The sequence below is a fragment of the Natrix helvetica genome, assembly GCF_964273705.1.
Source record: "Natrix helvetica genome assembly, chromosome: 4".
Classification (NCBI taxonomy): domain Eukaryota; kingdom Metazoa; phylum Chordata; class Lepidosauria; order Squamata; family Natricidae; genus Natrix; species Natrix helvetica.
Window position 1 is genome coordinate 27,102,009 of NC_138550.1, and position 18,369 is coordinate 27,120,377.

The 18,369-nt window shown below is 35.4% G+C and overlaps 1 protein-coding gene across 3 annotated transcripts in view; it reads left to right on the forward strand.

Annotated features, from left to right (window-relative positions):
- The window catches only part of NBEA (neurobeachin), a 370,152-nt gene that overhangs the window by 334,168 nt on the left and 17,615 nt on the right, over window positions 1-18,369 (forward strand). For all 3 annotated transcript variants that reach the window (XM_081951245.1, XM_081951243.1, XM_081951244.1), the window contains one exon: window positions 15,700-15,789. In XM_081951245.1, coding sequence (XP_081807371.1) covers window positions 15,700-15,789 — 90 coding nt within the window. The remainder of the gene's footprint in view (window positions 1-15,699; window positions 15,790-18,369) is intronic.

Here is an 18,369-nt window from a genome sequence, read left to right on the forward strand (position 1 = left end):
TTTGAAGTTGCAAACAGCACTAAAAAATGTGACTTATAGGAGCTTCTCCCACTTATGACCATTGCGTAATCCCCAAAGTCATGTAATCAAAATTGACAACTGGCATTTATTTATGATGGTTGCAGCATCCTGAAATCATGGGATCACCATTTGCAACCTTCTCAGCCAGCTTCTGACAAGCAGAGTCAATGAAGAAGCTGAATTTGCTTAAGGACCATAAAAAGCCTAAAAGAAAATATTTGTGCTGACAGTAAACATGTACCAAGTTATGCTTTCCTTATTTTTTTCTATAAATTATTATCAGATCTGATTAAACTGTAAGAGTGACTTACTGTATAAAGAGATTAGGGGCAAGGTAAAAATAATCTTCCTTTTGGAAGAGGAGTCATATTTCATTTTGCCCGCCCCGTGCACCCACACACACCCCTTTCATAAAAGGCTAATTTAATACTTAGGGGGTTTTCTCCCATTAGACGTATTGTATTCCATGAGCAAGCCAAACCACTTTTCTTTAATTATTGTATATATGTCCAAATATTATTTATAGTCTAATGAAATGGTGCTTTGTTGGGGGATGAGAAGGAACTATTGTTAGAGATACACACAAATTGGAAACATAACAAACTCTAGTTTCATCAGATAACATTTACAAGAATGCTGATGTGATGCTAGTTTCCCTTTTTTCAAAACCAAGAAATTTAGTAAAGTGAAAGATAAAATGTAATAAACAGCTCAAGGATATTGATTTGTTTTTTTCCTTGACAGGTGAAATCATAGTTACAGCACTAACCACAGCAATTATTGCATTAAAATGTCACGAAATTAGAGGTCAGAATAAGAGATAATTTTCTTCCATATGTCAGATTAAAAGTTGACATTCTTTGGCAGCACAGGATTTCTAGCTGAGAAAATTATGACAGCTTAACTCATCTTGCACTTGTACAACAGTAATTGATAATGAACTTTTCCATGACAGCCCTCTCCTGTGGAGAAACATGACAGAACATCTCTGCTACAAAGTCTGTATCCCTGTTTAATATGTAAACAGCAGTTGCATTGGACCCTGGATGTTGTTTGGGACCAATGCTTTTAGCCTTTTCAGCTATCATCAGAATAACTGGTTGTAAGAATGTTAATGTATAGAATTAGTGGACACATTGAATGTAGATTACAGTGTAGTATTTCAAAGTTTTTGTATACAATTTCTTGATTGTTTTCTTTTATTTTAGGCACATTGTCATATGTACAAAGAAATATCCTTTGCAGTACTTTCATTAGCACTCATGAGCTGTGTGCAAGTTTCCATTTGGAAATATTGCAACAGCTCTATGGAGTCCTTCATGCTGTTTAAGCTTGCTTGCTTGCTTGTAGATATTTGATTGCCCAACTAGAGAATTTCATCAGTGCTAGTGAGCATGGGGTTTGCTCCCTGTTTATTTACAGTAGCTTGCCCTGCCAGTGTTGTTGGGGCTGTAGTTTTCTTCTTTCTTTCTTTCTTTCTTTCTTTCTTTCTTTCTTTCTTTCTTTCTTTCTTTCTGTCTGTCTGTCTGTCTGTCTGTCTGTCTGTCTGTCTGTCTGTCTGGTATTGTTTTCTGTTTGATTGTTTGTCTAGTATTAATCACTGCTTATTGAGATATTTTATGCTGGAGGGAATGTGTTCTAGTCTCATTTTCTCCTTTGCTTTTTTGTCTCTTTTGAGTAGTGTGTAAATATGGTTTATTTCTATATACCTGTTAACGGCTGATTTGTCTGAATGGCAAGCTTCAATAAATTTTCTTAAAATTTTAGGAGTTATCTTGGTCTATAAAACTCAGTTTTTCAGATGAACTTGTAGTTGAGTATAAAGCCCTGTAATATTAAGGAATTTACATCATGTCTACTGATTACTAATTGATATTCATGAATGTGCTCCGCTGGTCTTCGGCATATCTGTTCTAAATATTGGCTGTTACACTCCATTGTATGTTACAATTAAGTCTTATCTTTTTCTTCTTGGGCTGCTGGTCTTTTGGTTTACTTAAGATATTTTGGAGGGCTTTAGTTAATCATGTGCTACTGTGATGCCATGTGTTATAATAGTCTGTGTTTCTGAGATGTTTTCGATATATGGTCATGTTATTCTTTTCAATACCTTGTGTTAACTATACTATAGTGGCTTGAGTAATCAGGTACTTTTTGATAAAGTTGTATAGGTAACCATTTGCTGGAAGACGTTGTATAGGCAGTCTGCTTCCTTTTTTCTGATGTTCAAGGTTACTGCAGTGTGTTTGTGCTGTCTGAATAATATTTTTACATAACTCCTTATGGAAGATGGGATTGTTACTTTGGTAACAGAATACTTGATTAGCATGAGTTGGTTTTTTGATAGATTTGTCTTTCTGGCTTGCTGTCATTTCCTCTGCTCATGAGAATATCCAGGAAAGGTAGCGTGTTGTTGTTTTCTTCTTTTCTTGGGAATGTTGTTTCTTTAAATACATTATTGGCTGTTTTATGTGTCTCCTCTAATTCCATTTTTATGATTGCAAAAATGTCATCTATAAAGCAGATCCATCCTTTTGGTTCTATGTGTAGAAGTGCAGTAGTTTCTGATACTGCATTATGATCTCTGCTATGAGTCTTAGATCCGTAGTTTTCCTCTGATTTGTTGATATATCTATCCATCAAAATGGAAGTAGAAAGTGGGGCGGGAATAATATATACATAGGGAACAAACCCTACATCCACTAGTGATCATATCCAGTTAGGTAATGAGAGATTTGCAAATAAGCAACCAAGTTCAGAGAACACCAAAGCTCTAACCCAAACCCTCAACTAGGTATATTCTGTTGTATTAGAAGTAACTACTGTATTTAGAGCAGGTATCCCAATCCCTTTAAAGACATTGGCTGCATTTGGCATTTTCAAAACATGTCTTTGACGCCCCCAAAAGATGGTTTCATAAGGAATTTGCCTACTCCAGTGACAATGAAAAGCAAATTAATAAGGCTTTTTGTCAGTCAGACCCTCCGCTTTGTTTTTGTTTTGTTTGTTTTTCTGGATTTGTGAATGCATTTACAAGCAAGGCATTTAGCTGCAGATTCTATATAGCATCCAAGGACATTCTTGAAAATAAATTATGGAGGCTAATGCTTTGCTTTGCTACATGACATCCACCTTTCCAATTTTGTTTAAAATTTTCCATACTGTAAAATACAAACTAACTCACTGAAGGGAACTTTGATTTGCTGCTCTAGAGGAGCTTTCATTTGAAATTCCATTCTTATAAATTAAACTACAAGAAAAGTGAGTGGTAGCTTTTCATGCTGCATTTGCAAAAATTACACCTATTCTTACGATATTTACATGGTATTGCTATTAGTTTTTCTTCTGAACAAACAGACATGACATGTGTTTTAACAAAACTAATTTAATGTAGTGATGTCAATATATCACTAAGGTTTTGGTCCTCCATTACAACATGAAATTAAAATGGCTAAATAGCAATCATTGGCTTGATGCCCTAAATTAATTACCTTTGTCAGAGGCAACATTAAAAGCAGGTTTTTTCTGTGTATCTTTGCAGGAGCTAGTATTTCAAATGCAATATTTATTTTATTCACTTCTTGTTTCAAATATTTGCCAAACCCTCATTTACATTTTATAGATACAGTTGGTTTATGCTTAGAATTGTTTTTATAAGTTAGTGAAGAATTATATTCAACAATTAATCTTTGTATATTTGTTCTAGATTGTTTTCTTTGTACTCAGTTCTATATAATATATGAGGTACAATTTCAAATTGTGATATCCTGCTGATTCAATAGATTTAATGTTTTCCACCTAAATATGGATATCTGTATACCTAATGCAGCCTAAGAATTTTCTGGCACTCTGCAGTAGAAAATGAATGAAAGAAGAAGTTTTGTTGCTGCAGACTAGAAACCTAGCTAGTCCAATGTACCAACCAATCTGATGTATCACAAAAGTTTAATGATCATGTCCTGTTTTTGTTCCTCAGTAGTTAGAAGTGAGCAATAATTCAATACGCAACTATCATTAATAATGCCACTCATAATGTTATAACTATGTAACCATGTAAAACTCCTTTAAAACCACCCAGGTTGTTGGCCATCACTACATCTTGCAAAAGTAGCTAGGCTCGTGCATACCTCCCATGGGGTAATAAAATGTTTCGTTATGATTGTGAGATTGATTTCAATCCATACTCAGTTATACACACTGACTTTGGTTTGTAGATTATCTCCTGACTCATCTAATTCACAGGGTACTATTGTGAGTTTAAAAAGAGGCAAAAGTATTATTTATCCACTTAGAACTCTTGGCGGGTATTTTCCAAGCTTTGGAAATATCATATTTTATTTGTTCCCTAATTAAAAAAAAATCCAGCCACACTAGCAATGGAAGGGGTGGGAGAGAGCCACTCAATAAATGAGCAAGATTTGACAGTTGATTTTCATAGACATCTTGAAAGCACTTTTTCTGTACAGTATTTGTTTATTTTGAAGATGTTTGATATTCATTATATTTTGATGGTTTTTCGTAGCATAAAAGTTTGGCCTGAGTGGATTTTGGAGTTTTTTCCACTGCTTTATTTTTTGTTATTGTATTTTATTTTCTTCTCCTATCTCTTTGTTTGATCTGACAGAAATAACAAATCATCCCCCAGGATCTACCATAGTAAAATATACCCACAGGAAGCATAGTTTTATACTTATTCTTCTTGTTGTTGAAAACTATGCTTCTGCAGAAAGTTGACATGATAAGGCTGTCAAAGACCAACAAGATATCTCTAACAAAATAGACGGAATCCTACCATTTTGTAGCTCTGGGCATTTTCTGAAAAATAAAGGTAGAAGAGGCAAATATGCTGTATTGTTAGAATATTATAAAATATTTGTTTGCATATATGTTTTTAAAAGTGATTCTTCTTATCAATATATATATCTTCTGCATCCAAAGTTCCTAAGTTAAAGGACTTCAGAATTGATCATTTAAATAATTATGGCTGTGCACATGCTGTTATAAAGAGATAAATACCCTTCCTCCAAGAATGGTTACTCTAGATCAGGGATGTCAAACTCAGGCCCCGGGAGCCAGATCCGGCCCACGGAGTACTTAGATCTGGCCTGAAGGGCTGCCCTGGAAACAGTGAAGGACTGGGCTGCGGTGCCTCTGGCAGTGAAAATGGAGCTCGGGAGGGTCGCATGTGGCCCTGCTGAGCTTCGTTTTCACTTGCAGAACATTGTAGGAGGCCATCGTAGCCAAAAATGGAGCCCACAAGTTCTGCACATGGCCTTCCCGAGCTCTGTTTTCACTAACAGAGGCTGGAGGAGTCACAGCCAAAAAAGGAACTCAGGAGCCTGTTTTCTCTGGCAGAGCTCTCGTACCACACAGGCACCCCCAACACAAGTGACGTCGAGGTGGCCATGCCCACCCAGCCCCCTGAGGTCAAACAAACCCTGATGCAGCCTTCAATGAAATCGAGTTTGACACCCCTGCTCTAAATACAGCATTTATAATATTTGTGGATTTTTATTGTTCTACACTACTCAGAATCACCATGTGTGAATTAGGTGGTCATATATATTTGTTTAATAAATAAGTAATAAATAAATAAAATGCATTTTGAGGTCATCAAATTTGATGACTCAAATGAAGAAACATGCAAAACATGGCAAAAAGATCTTCTTTGGATCCGTAGTCTTTGTTGCCCATCAATTTTTTAAAAAATTATAAATCACATTTGTATATTGAAACGAGTTGTATCTGTAGGAGATCAAAATAGAAAATACATCAGTCAAAGGCATGCAATTGAAGCCCTGACCCTTATTTACATGTTTACACTGTCTTAATGTTGTACTGAAATGACACAACAGAGAAAGAACTATGTTCTTTGACCTGCTCTGCTGAGGGTAGAGCAGAGACAGAGACAAGCTATTCTAGAACCAGAAAGCTACAGCTGAGAGGACCTGCTTCAGGGCTTCCACATCTTCCACCATCTTGACAGAGTAGCTGAATCATGTTCTCCCAGCCACCAATAGATCAGGGCTGCCAAACTGGATTTCAAGGAGGGGCACATCAAGGTGGTGTTTGACCTTGGGGTCTAGGGTGGGCGTGACCAAGGTGGGCATGGCCAGCTTGGACATCACTCATGTTGGGTGCACTTGTGGTGGCCCAAGCGCTCCGTCAGCAAAAATGGGCTATCGAGCTCTTTTTGGTTGCAGCAGCATCCTGCAACCCTCTGCCAGTGAAAATGGAAGTCGGGAGGGCCACCTGCAGCCCTCCCGAGCTCTGTTTTAGCGGCCCCATGGGCCAGATCTAAGCACCCTGCAGGCCGGATCCAGAATCAAAGCTCTGTCTCTTTACTCAGATTTGAAGGATGCTTCCTTATCTTCATCAGCTTCACCAGTTTGTGAATTGATAATCTAATTGTAGCCATTTTGTGACAGTGCATGACAAGAGCAACAGCATCAGTGACCCATCCACTTTATTCTAGTGTAAGCCTCCATTGGATCTGTCTTTCTTCAAAGAAGGAAGAGAGTCTTTAATTTGTGAATGGACATGTTCAGATCAAATACGTTTATTAGAATCATTCTCTGTATGTTGAGTCTCAAATTAATAAGAAACATTGACTAAAGCTGTAAGATAATAAAGGCTGGAGTTTACATTGTCCCAAAGGATATTTCATTTCTGTGTAATATAAATTGAGAGAAAATTTAGCACTGAATTTAGTAGAACGATGACAGAAATTTCATTTTGATTTAGTAGCTTTCTACTATATAGGAAAATGCTTTTCTAATGTGTTTTACAGACTGATGGAACATAAAATTGTATTTAAATATTTAATATAGTCTTGTGCATATAAAGTAAGGAAATGTAGATATTATATTATTTGATTTACTAAACTTGTCTATTTTTTATTTGACTCATAAAAAACAATGCTTTATATGGTTATATTTTATTTCTATAATAAGTCAGAACAACAACAAAAAACTCCATTAAAATACATTTCTCCATGATCAAGTATCATTGGAGGATTTATCTGATTAATTCCAGCCTCCACCCATTATTTCTTCTGTGACCTGTCCCACAGAAAGAATCCATAGCTGCAATAAATAAAAGAATACAATACCAAATTTTGTTTATCTGCTATATTATTGTTTCTACATGTAATTTCTAGAGGAAAAGAAAATTAGAGCACATGTTACCAATTTGTGAGTGATTTCATCTGTTAGTGGAAATGTATATTTCTACTTTTTGTTATTCATGCAAAAGAAGATGGCATGAGTTTTCATGCTTCCCTGGAGCAAGGTTATAAGAGGATAAAGGCAAACTCTGCATCAAATGGCTAGCCTTTTTTAAAGGAACTTAAAAATGTTAATTGATATTTTAATTTCATAATGTTACATAAATATAACTGTAACATATTGCTTTGTAGTGGAAAAACTATGGCCAGTAGATAATTTTTTTGCCTGCTCTGTCTGTCATCCAGGTGCCAGATATTAAAAAGTTACTTTATGTTTATCTAAGGACTTTCAAGTAAGCTTGGACAAGACTGTCTTCAACCATGGGACTATTATTTCTAAAACTGGACACATGACTGACCCCCCCAAAAGTGATAAATATTCTGTAGTTGCCTTTCAAAGATGCTGTTGTTTTAAGAAGGCAACAGCTTGTTCATGCCTTTGACAGTTCTTGTCTTGTTTAGCCTTCAGGTATGATAATTTTAAAGGAATGGATATGGATTTTCTGTCCTTGGCTTTCTTTAGAACTAGGCAGAGACATTAGAGGAAAAAATCCTGGAACTATAATCCCAGTGACTAAAAAGTTCATTTATACATAGTCCATTTATAGAAGGCTCATTTGAAAATCTGATAATTCTCCACTTTCCGGTGTGACCTTTTTTTCTGAGGCAATTGTGATATTAGAAGCACCTTGCCAAGTTTATATAAAAAGTGGGAAGTGATGATACCAATATTCTAGAACTGGTTTTCTTAAAGACTAGAGGAGACATGGAACTTTCTTTGGAAATCAAATCAGAAATAAAGGATTTTAAACAGCTGGAATTAGTAGCCACAACAAGCTAGGTCGAATTCTGTAAGTCTTCTCTGAGTATGATTAGATCTAAATTCAACTTTAATGTTGCATTATAATCTTAAATATGAGTCCGGTAAGTACTGAAGATAAGCGCTGCTGGCTCCTGTGTTATAGACTGTAAAATAATTCATTTTTTCTTTATTTTAAAAAGACAGCAAACTATAAACTACTTTATAGTCCCTTGCCTTGATCTGAACCCATGCGTAAACTTCCAATAGCTTTGAATATAATAAATGTAAGTAAAACTAAAACTAATAAGCAAAAATTACCCAAACTTTGACTGAATATATGGTAATAAAGTTATGTCCTCAAAAATAAACATAGCATTCTTTAATGTACGATACAATTCTAATTTTAAAAGCTCACAATTGAGTTCTTTAAATAAAAGTTAAACTAGGCAGCTGTAAGCAATTGCTGTCAAGTTTCACGAGCACCAAAAAGCATTTTTTATCAGGAGAGAAGGAATAGTTTCAAATTCACAGTAAAGCCTTTTACTTTCAACTACTCAAAACTGCATTTTGTAATTTTAGCATTTAATTTTGAAGAAAATAAGATTCCTTTCAGCCAATGGTCTCTAGGCGCCTTAAATATATAATGAAATCCAATGTTGTTTCTTATACAAATAAAAACTGAAATTAACTGAGCACATGGTGGGTGGGCAAAGGGGAATACGTGAGATCCTTTCACGAGAAACAGTTCCATTAGTAACTCCAGACAAACATGTTGGGAAAACACTGACTTGCCCTAAGGCATACATTCTGATAAGTACACTTTATTTTAAGTTTTCTAGCATGTCTGATGACAAATAAAACTAAGTGGAAAGAAACAGTCATTGTACCTCATTTATTTTTAGCCCGTGTACCAAATGTAATCAAAGACATATTCATTTCACACACAGCCAATATGCATAAATGCTGTTTCAATAGAGTTAGTTTGTATATTTATATTAACTATAACAATACTCATCCTCCATTCATCCTCACTGTCTCATTCTAACTGTGCAGAGAGAGAGACCCAAAAGGACTTTTGATCCTTTTTTACTCTGCTAGGTCAATCTATTTAATCTGATGCCTTTCAACCAAAGTTGGTGACATTACAGTACAACTGCTTATGAGTTAGTTTTTAGTGGTTTGGTAAAGGATATAATATACATAATCCTCTAATCAGGATATACAGGAAAGAATCATACAATAGATGGCAAGAAAGAAAAGAATTTTTTGCAGAAGACTTAAATAGCTTGCAGCATTTTTAACAGACGAACTCTTTGACAGAAATAGATATTTTTGTATCATTGCAGGTCACAGCAGTTGGAGCAAGTGTCTAATGGCTAACTGCTGGATAGGCTAAGTATCTGTATAAATAATTGAATATGAATTCCACTATTTAAACAGTGACTTTCTGGTATGAATATACTCTTATTTTTCAGAGTATAAGACGCACCTTTTTATCTCCTAAAAGAGCGTGGAAATGTTGGTGCATCTTATACACCGAATACAGCCACTTTTGTCCTCCCGAAGCACTGCCCCCGCATCCCTTTTTTTTAAAAAAAAACAGGCCTTTTTCGCAAAAACTGAGGCATTTTTGCCTTTCCCCAGCCCTGCTGAAGCCTGCAGAGTGCTCCTGGGGGCTGGGGAGGACAACAACTTTTTTTTCTTACTTAGCTCTTCGAAATCTTGCTGTGTCTTATACACCGGTGCGTCTTATAGTCCGAAAAATACAGTATGTAACCAGTGATATTGCACAAAGCCAGCTGGGTGACTTGGACCAGTTACTCTCAGCCCTCGGAAGCAGGCAATAGCAAACCACTTCTGAAAAATGCTGCGAAGAAAACTTGAAACTGACTTGTCCAGTGAATTCTTCCTTGAAGGCACAAATAAATATATTGTAGAATAGTAGAGAGAAAATCAAGTGCTACCCTTGGCCTGATCTAAGAAACTGACTGGTCACACCACCGGTCAGGGAAGAACAATTTGACCTTTTGTTCCAGCAACGTGCAAATGTAAGGAAGAAGAGAGAGAAAATAAAGAAAACAGAAAGTGTTTCCAGAAAGAGATAAATAATGAGCGACTCTACACTTACCACATTAACTGACATAGTGGATTCCATCACTCTTCTGCAGTGTTCTCAGTAAAAAAAAGAGTTACTAAGAATTGAAAATAAGTATTTTTCTTCGTTTAGTAGTCTTATAAAATAGACAAGAATTCTTGTCTGCCAAGGATTACAGTGGTTATTGCTTCTTTTTTAAAAAAATTCTTCTCAGCTGTATGCATTAATGTCAAATTGAAATCAATAATCTTCAGGTCTATTCTCACTGCTTTTGAAGATTTTAATGCTATTTAACAGCTATAAACACAAATAAAAAAGCAATATCTCATATCATTAGTATGAAACAATAACATTTTCAGGCTGCATATGCTATTTACCCAGTGTGCTGTCAGTCATGTCTGCTCTAAACAGAATACAATCAAGTTGAGTTTTTATACAAAAAAGCAGTAAGAATTATTCTGCCTCCTTTGTTCAATGGAAGAAAAATGAAACAGAAATACAATAAAGAGGACTTAGTTTGTCTTCACTGACATTTTTTTTTAATATGGTATTGCCTTACATTTAAAGGCATCCTGCATATGGTATTTAAATTTGTTGGATTAATGCCTAATCGTTTGGCATTCCTTCAGACCAGGAGTTCCTAATCTTTTTGCCATTACAACTCTCTTTTATGTAATCTTAATGTACACACAATGTACACAAAGGTGACACAGTGGCTCAGTGGCTAAGACCTGAGCTTGTTGATCAAAAAGGTCAGCAGTTCGGCGGTTCAAATCCCTAGCACTATGTAACGGAGTGAGCTCCTGTAACTTGTCCCAGCTTCTGCCAACCTAGCCATTTGAAAGCACGTAAAAATGCAAGTAGAAAAATAGGAACCACCTGTGGTAGAAAGGTAACAGCGTTCCGTGCGCCTTTGGCGTTTAGTCATGCTGACCACATGACCACAGAGATGTCTTCGGACAGCGTTGGCTCTTCAGTTTTGAAATGGAGATGAGCACCGCCCCCTAGAGTCGGGAACGACTAGCACATATGTGCGAGGGGAACCTTTACCTTTAATGTACACACTTTCCCTAACGATCCAAAATGAACAATGGAAGCCATATCTTGAATCTTTGGGAAAGGTGGATTTATTATAACAAGATAACTAAAATGTTCTTCATACCTGCCCTGGATTCTGTCTGTATTTTCTAAAAAGAAGGACATGTCTCAGTTTGGGAAATCCTCCTTTAAACCTTTTATATGGCAGAAAGTATTAGGGGCATTTCATCCTTGCTGCTTTAAATGTAAATGTCATATAACATCTTGTCAAGCTCCATGTTCTAACTTTACATAGATGGAACTATTGTCGATTTTCCATCAGTTGGACATGCATGCAATAGAAGAAAGAGGGGAATCTGGTCATGCTCAGCAGCATGAATTGCAAAGGAAATGGCAACAGCAAGACTTCAAAATAGTTTCATTTGGCTCCAAAAATAGGAAATGGCCTTATGCCAAGTTAGACTCTTGGATTGTTTAGTTTGGAATTATTTCCTGCAGTGATTGGCAGTAGCAATTCTGATTTTCAGTATTACAAAGAAAACTCAAGGACTTCACCTAGGCCCTTTAAATTATGGGCTTGGACAATATTCTTCCTCTAGTGTAGAAGATGAAACACTCAGCATGCCACAGTAGTATCTTCAAACACCTAATTAACATAAAAAAGCTCCATTCATGCTTATAAAATTGGAAACAGCAGCAAGTAGTTGTTTTTTTTCTATGCTATGAAGGAAATCTTAACTGCCTCAAAAAATAAAAAGCTGGTCTGCCATTTGGGGTAACAATTCATGCACCTGAGGAAGTGAGCTCTATACTATGAAAGCTTGTGACAATATACGTTTATTATAATTTAAAACTACCAGAAGAGACTTATTCCTGTTGTGACAGAAAGTTCCTGTGTGTGTGTGGTGAGATTTTGCTGAAGCACGGTGCTGTTTAATTGTGATGATTACAAGATTATGATAGTTTTGTCCATTTGTTTCATGATTACTGGATTGTATTGTTATTAGAGTATTATTTTAGACACCAAATGGCATTAAAAAAAACCATTCACAATAAATATCAAGTGCACCCTTCTGGAAACCATCAGTTTTTGGCATTCCTTTATGTAGTTTTTCTGAGTGGAGTGATCATCTATCAAATATGTTGATAGTATAATAGATCCTATACTAAGCAGGGGGAGTGGACTAAATTAGTTTTATAATCTTTTCCAACTTTCTTGATATGTTAGGCATAGTTTTAACTTGTGAGTACAAGGTTATTGATTGGTGATTTAAGATAATAACTTTAATGTTTTATTGTGTGGATACCATATATTTAGTAAAATGTGGCTATCCCAAGAGACTTTTATCTGCTGTAGTTCCCTTTACTTTTAAACATATATGAGTGAAAAATTAATGACTGTATTTCATCGGCATGTATTTGAATTTCAAGATAGACACAAAATTTTCATAGCAATATCAGGCTTCACATACTAATTTTGAGAGATTTTCTGCATCTTGGCTGTACATTTTAAGGCTAAAAAACCTTGAGTACCGATTTTCTTTCCTACTCTATCCCCAGATTTCATGGAGGGGGGAGATATTATCATTATAACTAATTGCATACAGTCAGAGATTTAGTCTGGATTTGGCATTTCTGTCCTTCCCAAGTACCTGGGATATGCATTAGTTTTATTATTAAAATTGTGAGCTTACTGCTGCAATGCTTGGATGTATTTGAAATTTAGTCTGAGCAATAGTTTTTGTGTATTGCTGCTCTCTTTTTCCATCATATTCACTTACCTTTTCCATTCCCCACTTTTCTTTACCTAGCCCCTATTTTCTTCTCTTCCCAATGCAGTCATTTCCCTCCTAGGTTTTATTTTTGTTATTGTTTGCTTGGTTATCGTTGTTTTTGCTGTTCTTATTGGAAGAAGGGAAAGGAACATATGCTTGTATTTATGTATTTCAGTGTGACAGTAGTTTGTATGTTCAAATGGATATATACAGCTGGAGTCACTTAATTTTGTAATGAAATGCCTTGGGTTTTTGTCCCAGCATTGTCCTTTTTTTGAAATGTAGCTTCTGATAGTATATACTGCAAGCACACACAACTATACAAATATATTTATGTGCTGCACATATTTGTTGGAAGAATATGCAGAATTGTTTGCAGCTGGAGCAGTCAACCATTGCTTGGGGGTGGACAGGGGTTGTTATGCATTGCACAAGATTTTCTATGTATGTTGCATGTATTATTCTGTATTGGAACAAAAAGAGCACTGTTCTGTTCTCCTGAACCCTCCAGAGACTCAGACATACTCTCCTACCTATTTCAGAAATAATGTATTCAGAATGAGCCCCAAATAGTATAGGGAGAAAAAACTAAAAGCATAAGATGAAGGGAGACATCAGCAAGCCTTAGACATAGGAAGTTGACAAATATAAGAGATGAAAGAGATTGGGGTTTTTTTCTTATTCAGGTAAGGCAAATTGTTTTCAGAAATAGTTGGAGTGCAATTCTTGCTCAAGCATAGTTTATTTTTGGACTATCAGGAATATTTATTTATTAGGGCATTTCCTGCTATCTGTTTCTAAATAACATTGCCTGTACAATTTGATGGATGTCTGTTTAGAAATCATTGAATTTAATGAGCTTACAGAATGGTAAGTGGACATGGGATTGCAGTATTAGATTCAATTATCATCTAGTGAATGTGATTTGTGGAGATTTTCTTGAAAGCTTTGCATGCAGTTCGCTGATGTTTTGTACCAAGTATTCATTGGGTTTTTCAAATGACAGGGAAAAAAAGAGATAAATACTTAAATCATGTGGAAAATAACCTAGTACATAACCTATTGTGCATGTACTATATATTAAGGCATACCTATTTAATGTTTTTACATACATAACTAGGATATGGGTAGGATTCTGGCAGAGGATGGAGTCAAATGGTAAACAAATAAGAAATAACAGAACATGTGTTACAACAATGTACAAACACACTGTCTGTAGTCATTGCCTTTCCTTTTGTATTTAATTTTTTTTCCTCAGACCTTCTAATTGCATGTAATACTCTTAGTTTGCAACCTATTGAATAAACAGATGGATTTCAAACTACTGGAAATAGAGATGTATTTTTCCTGGTTAGACTGATTCCTTAGTGGCATTGTTCTTTGGTAACAATGAACCGTTAGTCATTTATACCATAATAAATATCCTGTTCATTTCAGTGTGCTCTGTTTTACTATATCTTAAGAAAAGGTTGAGTGTAACCAGGTTTTGTGTAGATTTTGTAAGCAGAGCAGGATAGAGGATAGTAAACACAATTCAACATTGCTGTTGCTAGCATAGCTGTTCACAAATCTGCTGCCTTAGAAGTCATGAGGGAATTTCTGTAGATTGTTATAAAACCATGTTATTTTCATTATAAGCAGTCAAAACTGAAACTATTTTCCATATCATGACTCTTTAAGGCAGTGGCTCTCAACCAAGGTTGGCTGGGGAATTCTGGGGGTTGAAGTCCAGACGTTTTAAAGTTGCTAAGGTGGAGAAACACTTCTTTAAGGGATATCCATTCTATAATGCTGGGTAGGACACAGTATCGTGGGCAGGTGGTGAGCAATAATTCCTGTCCTCTTTTTAAAAGTGGAAACTTGCATTGCTAGCACTTCATTAATTGCTTCACACATTAGGTCTTTTTCCGACAACATGTCTTCAGCGCCAGCACCAAGTCAACTTGTAACTTTCAAATGTGTCAAGTTTGGCTGCTGGTTATGTTTTTTTTTTTTTAATTGTTACTGTTAGTACGATTTTTGATCTGCAGAAAAAAGTAAGGGAAATTGTTGGGAGAGATAATACTGAAAAAATTCAAATTATTAATAATACAGTATGTATAACCTCATTATTAATGATTAAGTGAGCAATGAAATAGCACGTTAATCTGAAGAAGACTGAGTAAGGAAATGCTTATGTACCAAGGAAAATGGCGTTAAAACACAATAAAAATTGTATATTTAGCTAATTGGTTTATCTACAAGTAGATAAACAATTAGCTGCATAATTATCTCTATTGTGCTTAGTTAATCTGATGGAAATTATATATTTTTTTAGATTTGTATTCTCCACAAATTATATTTTTCTTTTTCTAATTCAAGATCCCAGATGCTTATTTTATTAGATACCCTCATACTTTCCTCCTTACAAAGGACTTCATTAAGGTATATGTTATGTTTAGTGCAGAGAACTCTCACAAGGTCTTAAGCTGCATGTCCTCACAGGTTAACATTTTCACATGCATTTGCAGCTACTTGAAATAGCAATGATTAGTGGAGTAACTGAAGCATGCTTGAAAGAACCAACACTTGTCTACAAAATACTAACACTTGGATGAGTCTGCAGCCTGGGAGAAGAGCACCCAGTGAATTTTCTGGACTTTTTTTCATGGCTGACTTGGGATATGCTTGTATTGTCAAGGAGTGTGTTGACCTATATTTTTGATGCACATTGATTATGACAAGCACTCTGCTTTCCCTGCAGGCCATGGAGGCACAGATACAGAACTTTGGACAGACGCCATCTCAGTTGCTTATCGAGCCACATCCTCCTCGGAGCTCTGCTATGCACCTGGTGAGATAAAACTGCTTGTTAGGGATTTATTTCCTCTGAATCCAAGAATCCTTTATTGGTCATAAATGCCCATTTAAGTAACACTTTCTCTTTATGTGTTCTGACTTCCCTAGAAACTCAGATTTTCTGTGTGTGTGTTTCTGTGTGCAGGAAATAATAGTATGCTAAAAGAGAAGGAGAACTAGGGTAATTACTAAGTGATTTATCAACGATTTGATTCTTTAAATCAGTTTCTACTATAGTAAATATGCTTATGATTAACAATATGTTCTATAATTTAAAAAGCCTATGTTGTTATGGTAGAAACATACCACAGTAGATTATTTCAGACCATTGCTGAAGAAATTATTTATGTGATCTATGATTGCTGGTTAGGTATCCAAAATGAGGAATTATAGTTAATCACCTTGCTCTCTTTTCAAAGAGAAGATGCTGAATACCTGTTTAAACTCTAATTAGAAATTAGAACATAATTTCTAATTCATTTTTCTGTATTTATTTCACAGACATATAAATATATGTATGGAAAGAATTATACTGTATTTCTTTCAGGAACAAAATAGGAACAAAAAAGTTCATATTTTAAACCTCTAAAATTTGAGAATTATTTATAAATATTTAAGGGAAAGTCCAGAACATTTTTAAATGGTCCTACTTCAGCTACCATTACATATTAAAGGCACAATTGTTTAGGCAAGATTTTTTCTTGCAATTAATGATTTTTCATTTATTACATTTATATCCCTCTTTTTCCCCAGAAGCAAAAGGCAATGTATGTAGAACTCATTCCTCCCATTTTAATCTCAAATCAACAGTCTACTTAAACAGGTTGTATTGAGTAACAGTTCAAATTCACCCTGAGAGTTTCTGCAGATAGATGTGAACCTGGGTCCCCATTCATAGTCCAATAGTAGCAAACCAGTCACTTTACTTCTGTTCAAAGTTATGATAGATTCCCCCCCAAATGTATTTAAGACTGTATTTGAAGTTCCGATTGTTGGCATGGATACACCCTTGTGGTCATGTGGCCACATTTTGAGTGGTCAGCAACTGCCCTGCATTTATAGCTGTTTGCTGTGTCCCATAGTCATGGAACTGCAATTTACACAATTTTTGCCAAAAATCAGTGTTTGCTTTATTTCCCAGCAAAAAATACCATTGTGAACAATGGTTTTGCTTAACAGCCATTGAGTTTGTTTAATGACCACTACATTTGCTTTATCACTCGGTGTTTGTTTAATTACTGCCACAAAAAAAAGTTGTAAAATCAGGTTAGTTCACATGGTGATCCGCTTAACGATCCAAATGACTTATGACCGTAATTGTGGGCTCAATTATGAGCATAAGTTGAAGACTATTGTTATTCTTTAAAATATGGAAAAGAAAATGCTTAAAGCCTTAAGGGACAGCAAAATCATAGCAAGTAAAATATATTCTCATAACACTTCTAGAATATTCTGGAAATTATTTAGATCTGTAATCTATATGCCTTTACCTAAGAAGTACATAGGGAGGGGCAGGACTGTTTTTTTAATTTACTGTTTTTCCAAAGATCAATCATGCAGATCGCAATCCTATGTTATTTTTAAGGATATTGGAAGGATTGAATGGATTGGAAATAAATAACATTTTAGACATTAAATCCATTGACAATTATATTCACATGTGATAACAAATGTTGCATATGTAGCTGTTTAGTTTTCCCCCTTTTGGCAAGATGATAAAGTGAAATTTAAAGCCATTCAGTTGCAAGTGTGAGTGGAAGAAAACTATTAAGATATGGATAAATAATTGAAGTAGAAGATATGGATAAATAATTGAAATAGGCTTGGTTGCTATAATAGATTTCCTTTACCAAAAGAGAGCTAGAGAAGTTCTTCTGGAATTTTCAGCATCTTGCCACTTCACTGATTTTTTGCTATGCTAGAGAAATTTAGTAGTTTGGGATTTGGGAGCAGAATATTGTGATAGTTCTATGCCTCCTTACAGAAACACCAACACAGAATGTCAATGGAATCTTTCTGTTCCTCCTATGGCGAACATGCTTTGATGTAACACAAAGTGCCTTGCTATTCAGTGTCTATGTGAAATTGCTGGTGATGATCACCTGGAAGTGTGGAACCATGATCTCGTCATCATTCTGATTACATTGAGCACTTTGTTTCCAATTGAATCAGGCAGTGTGATTGAAGTATTTGAGGTCTTGATGCAGTGCTAGTACTTTTACATACAGAAGTGACAACTCAGTCCATATTTTACAAAGCCAAGGAATAAATATTCAAAATCTTCAAAGAGTTCATTTTAAAGAGACCACTTTAATGAATCAAATAGGGTGTGTAGACTCCTAGGTTCTGCTCCTTACCTCTGATTCTTTCATTAAAATTTCTGATTGAGTTCTTTGTGATTTCTGTTTCCTTTATTGTGTTGTGTGATACAGGGCTTGACATTTAGCTTATGAAGTCCTATTACTTCTCCCCATGTCTTCCAACATGTGCTTTAAAATTAGTTGGGATCTCCCAGCTTGTACTAATATATTTGGTTCTCAGTATTGTGGCCAGTAGTAATATCTTTTCAGTTATG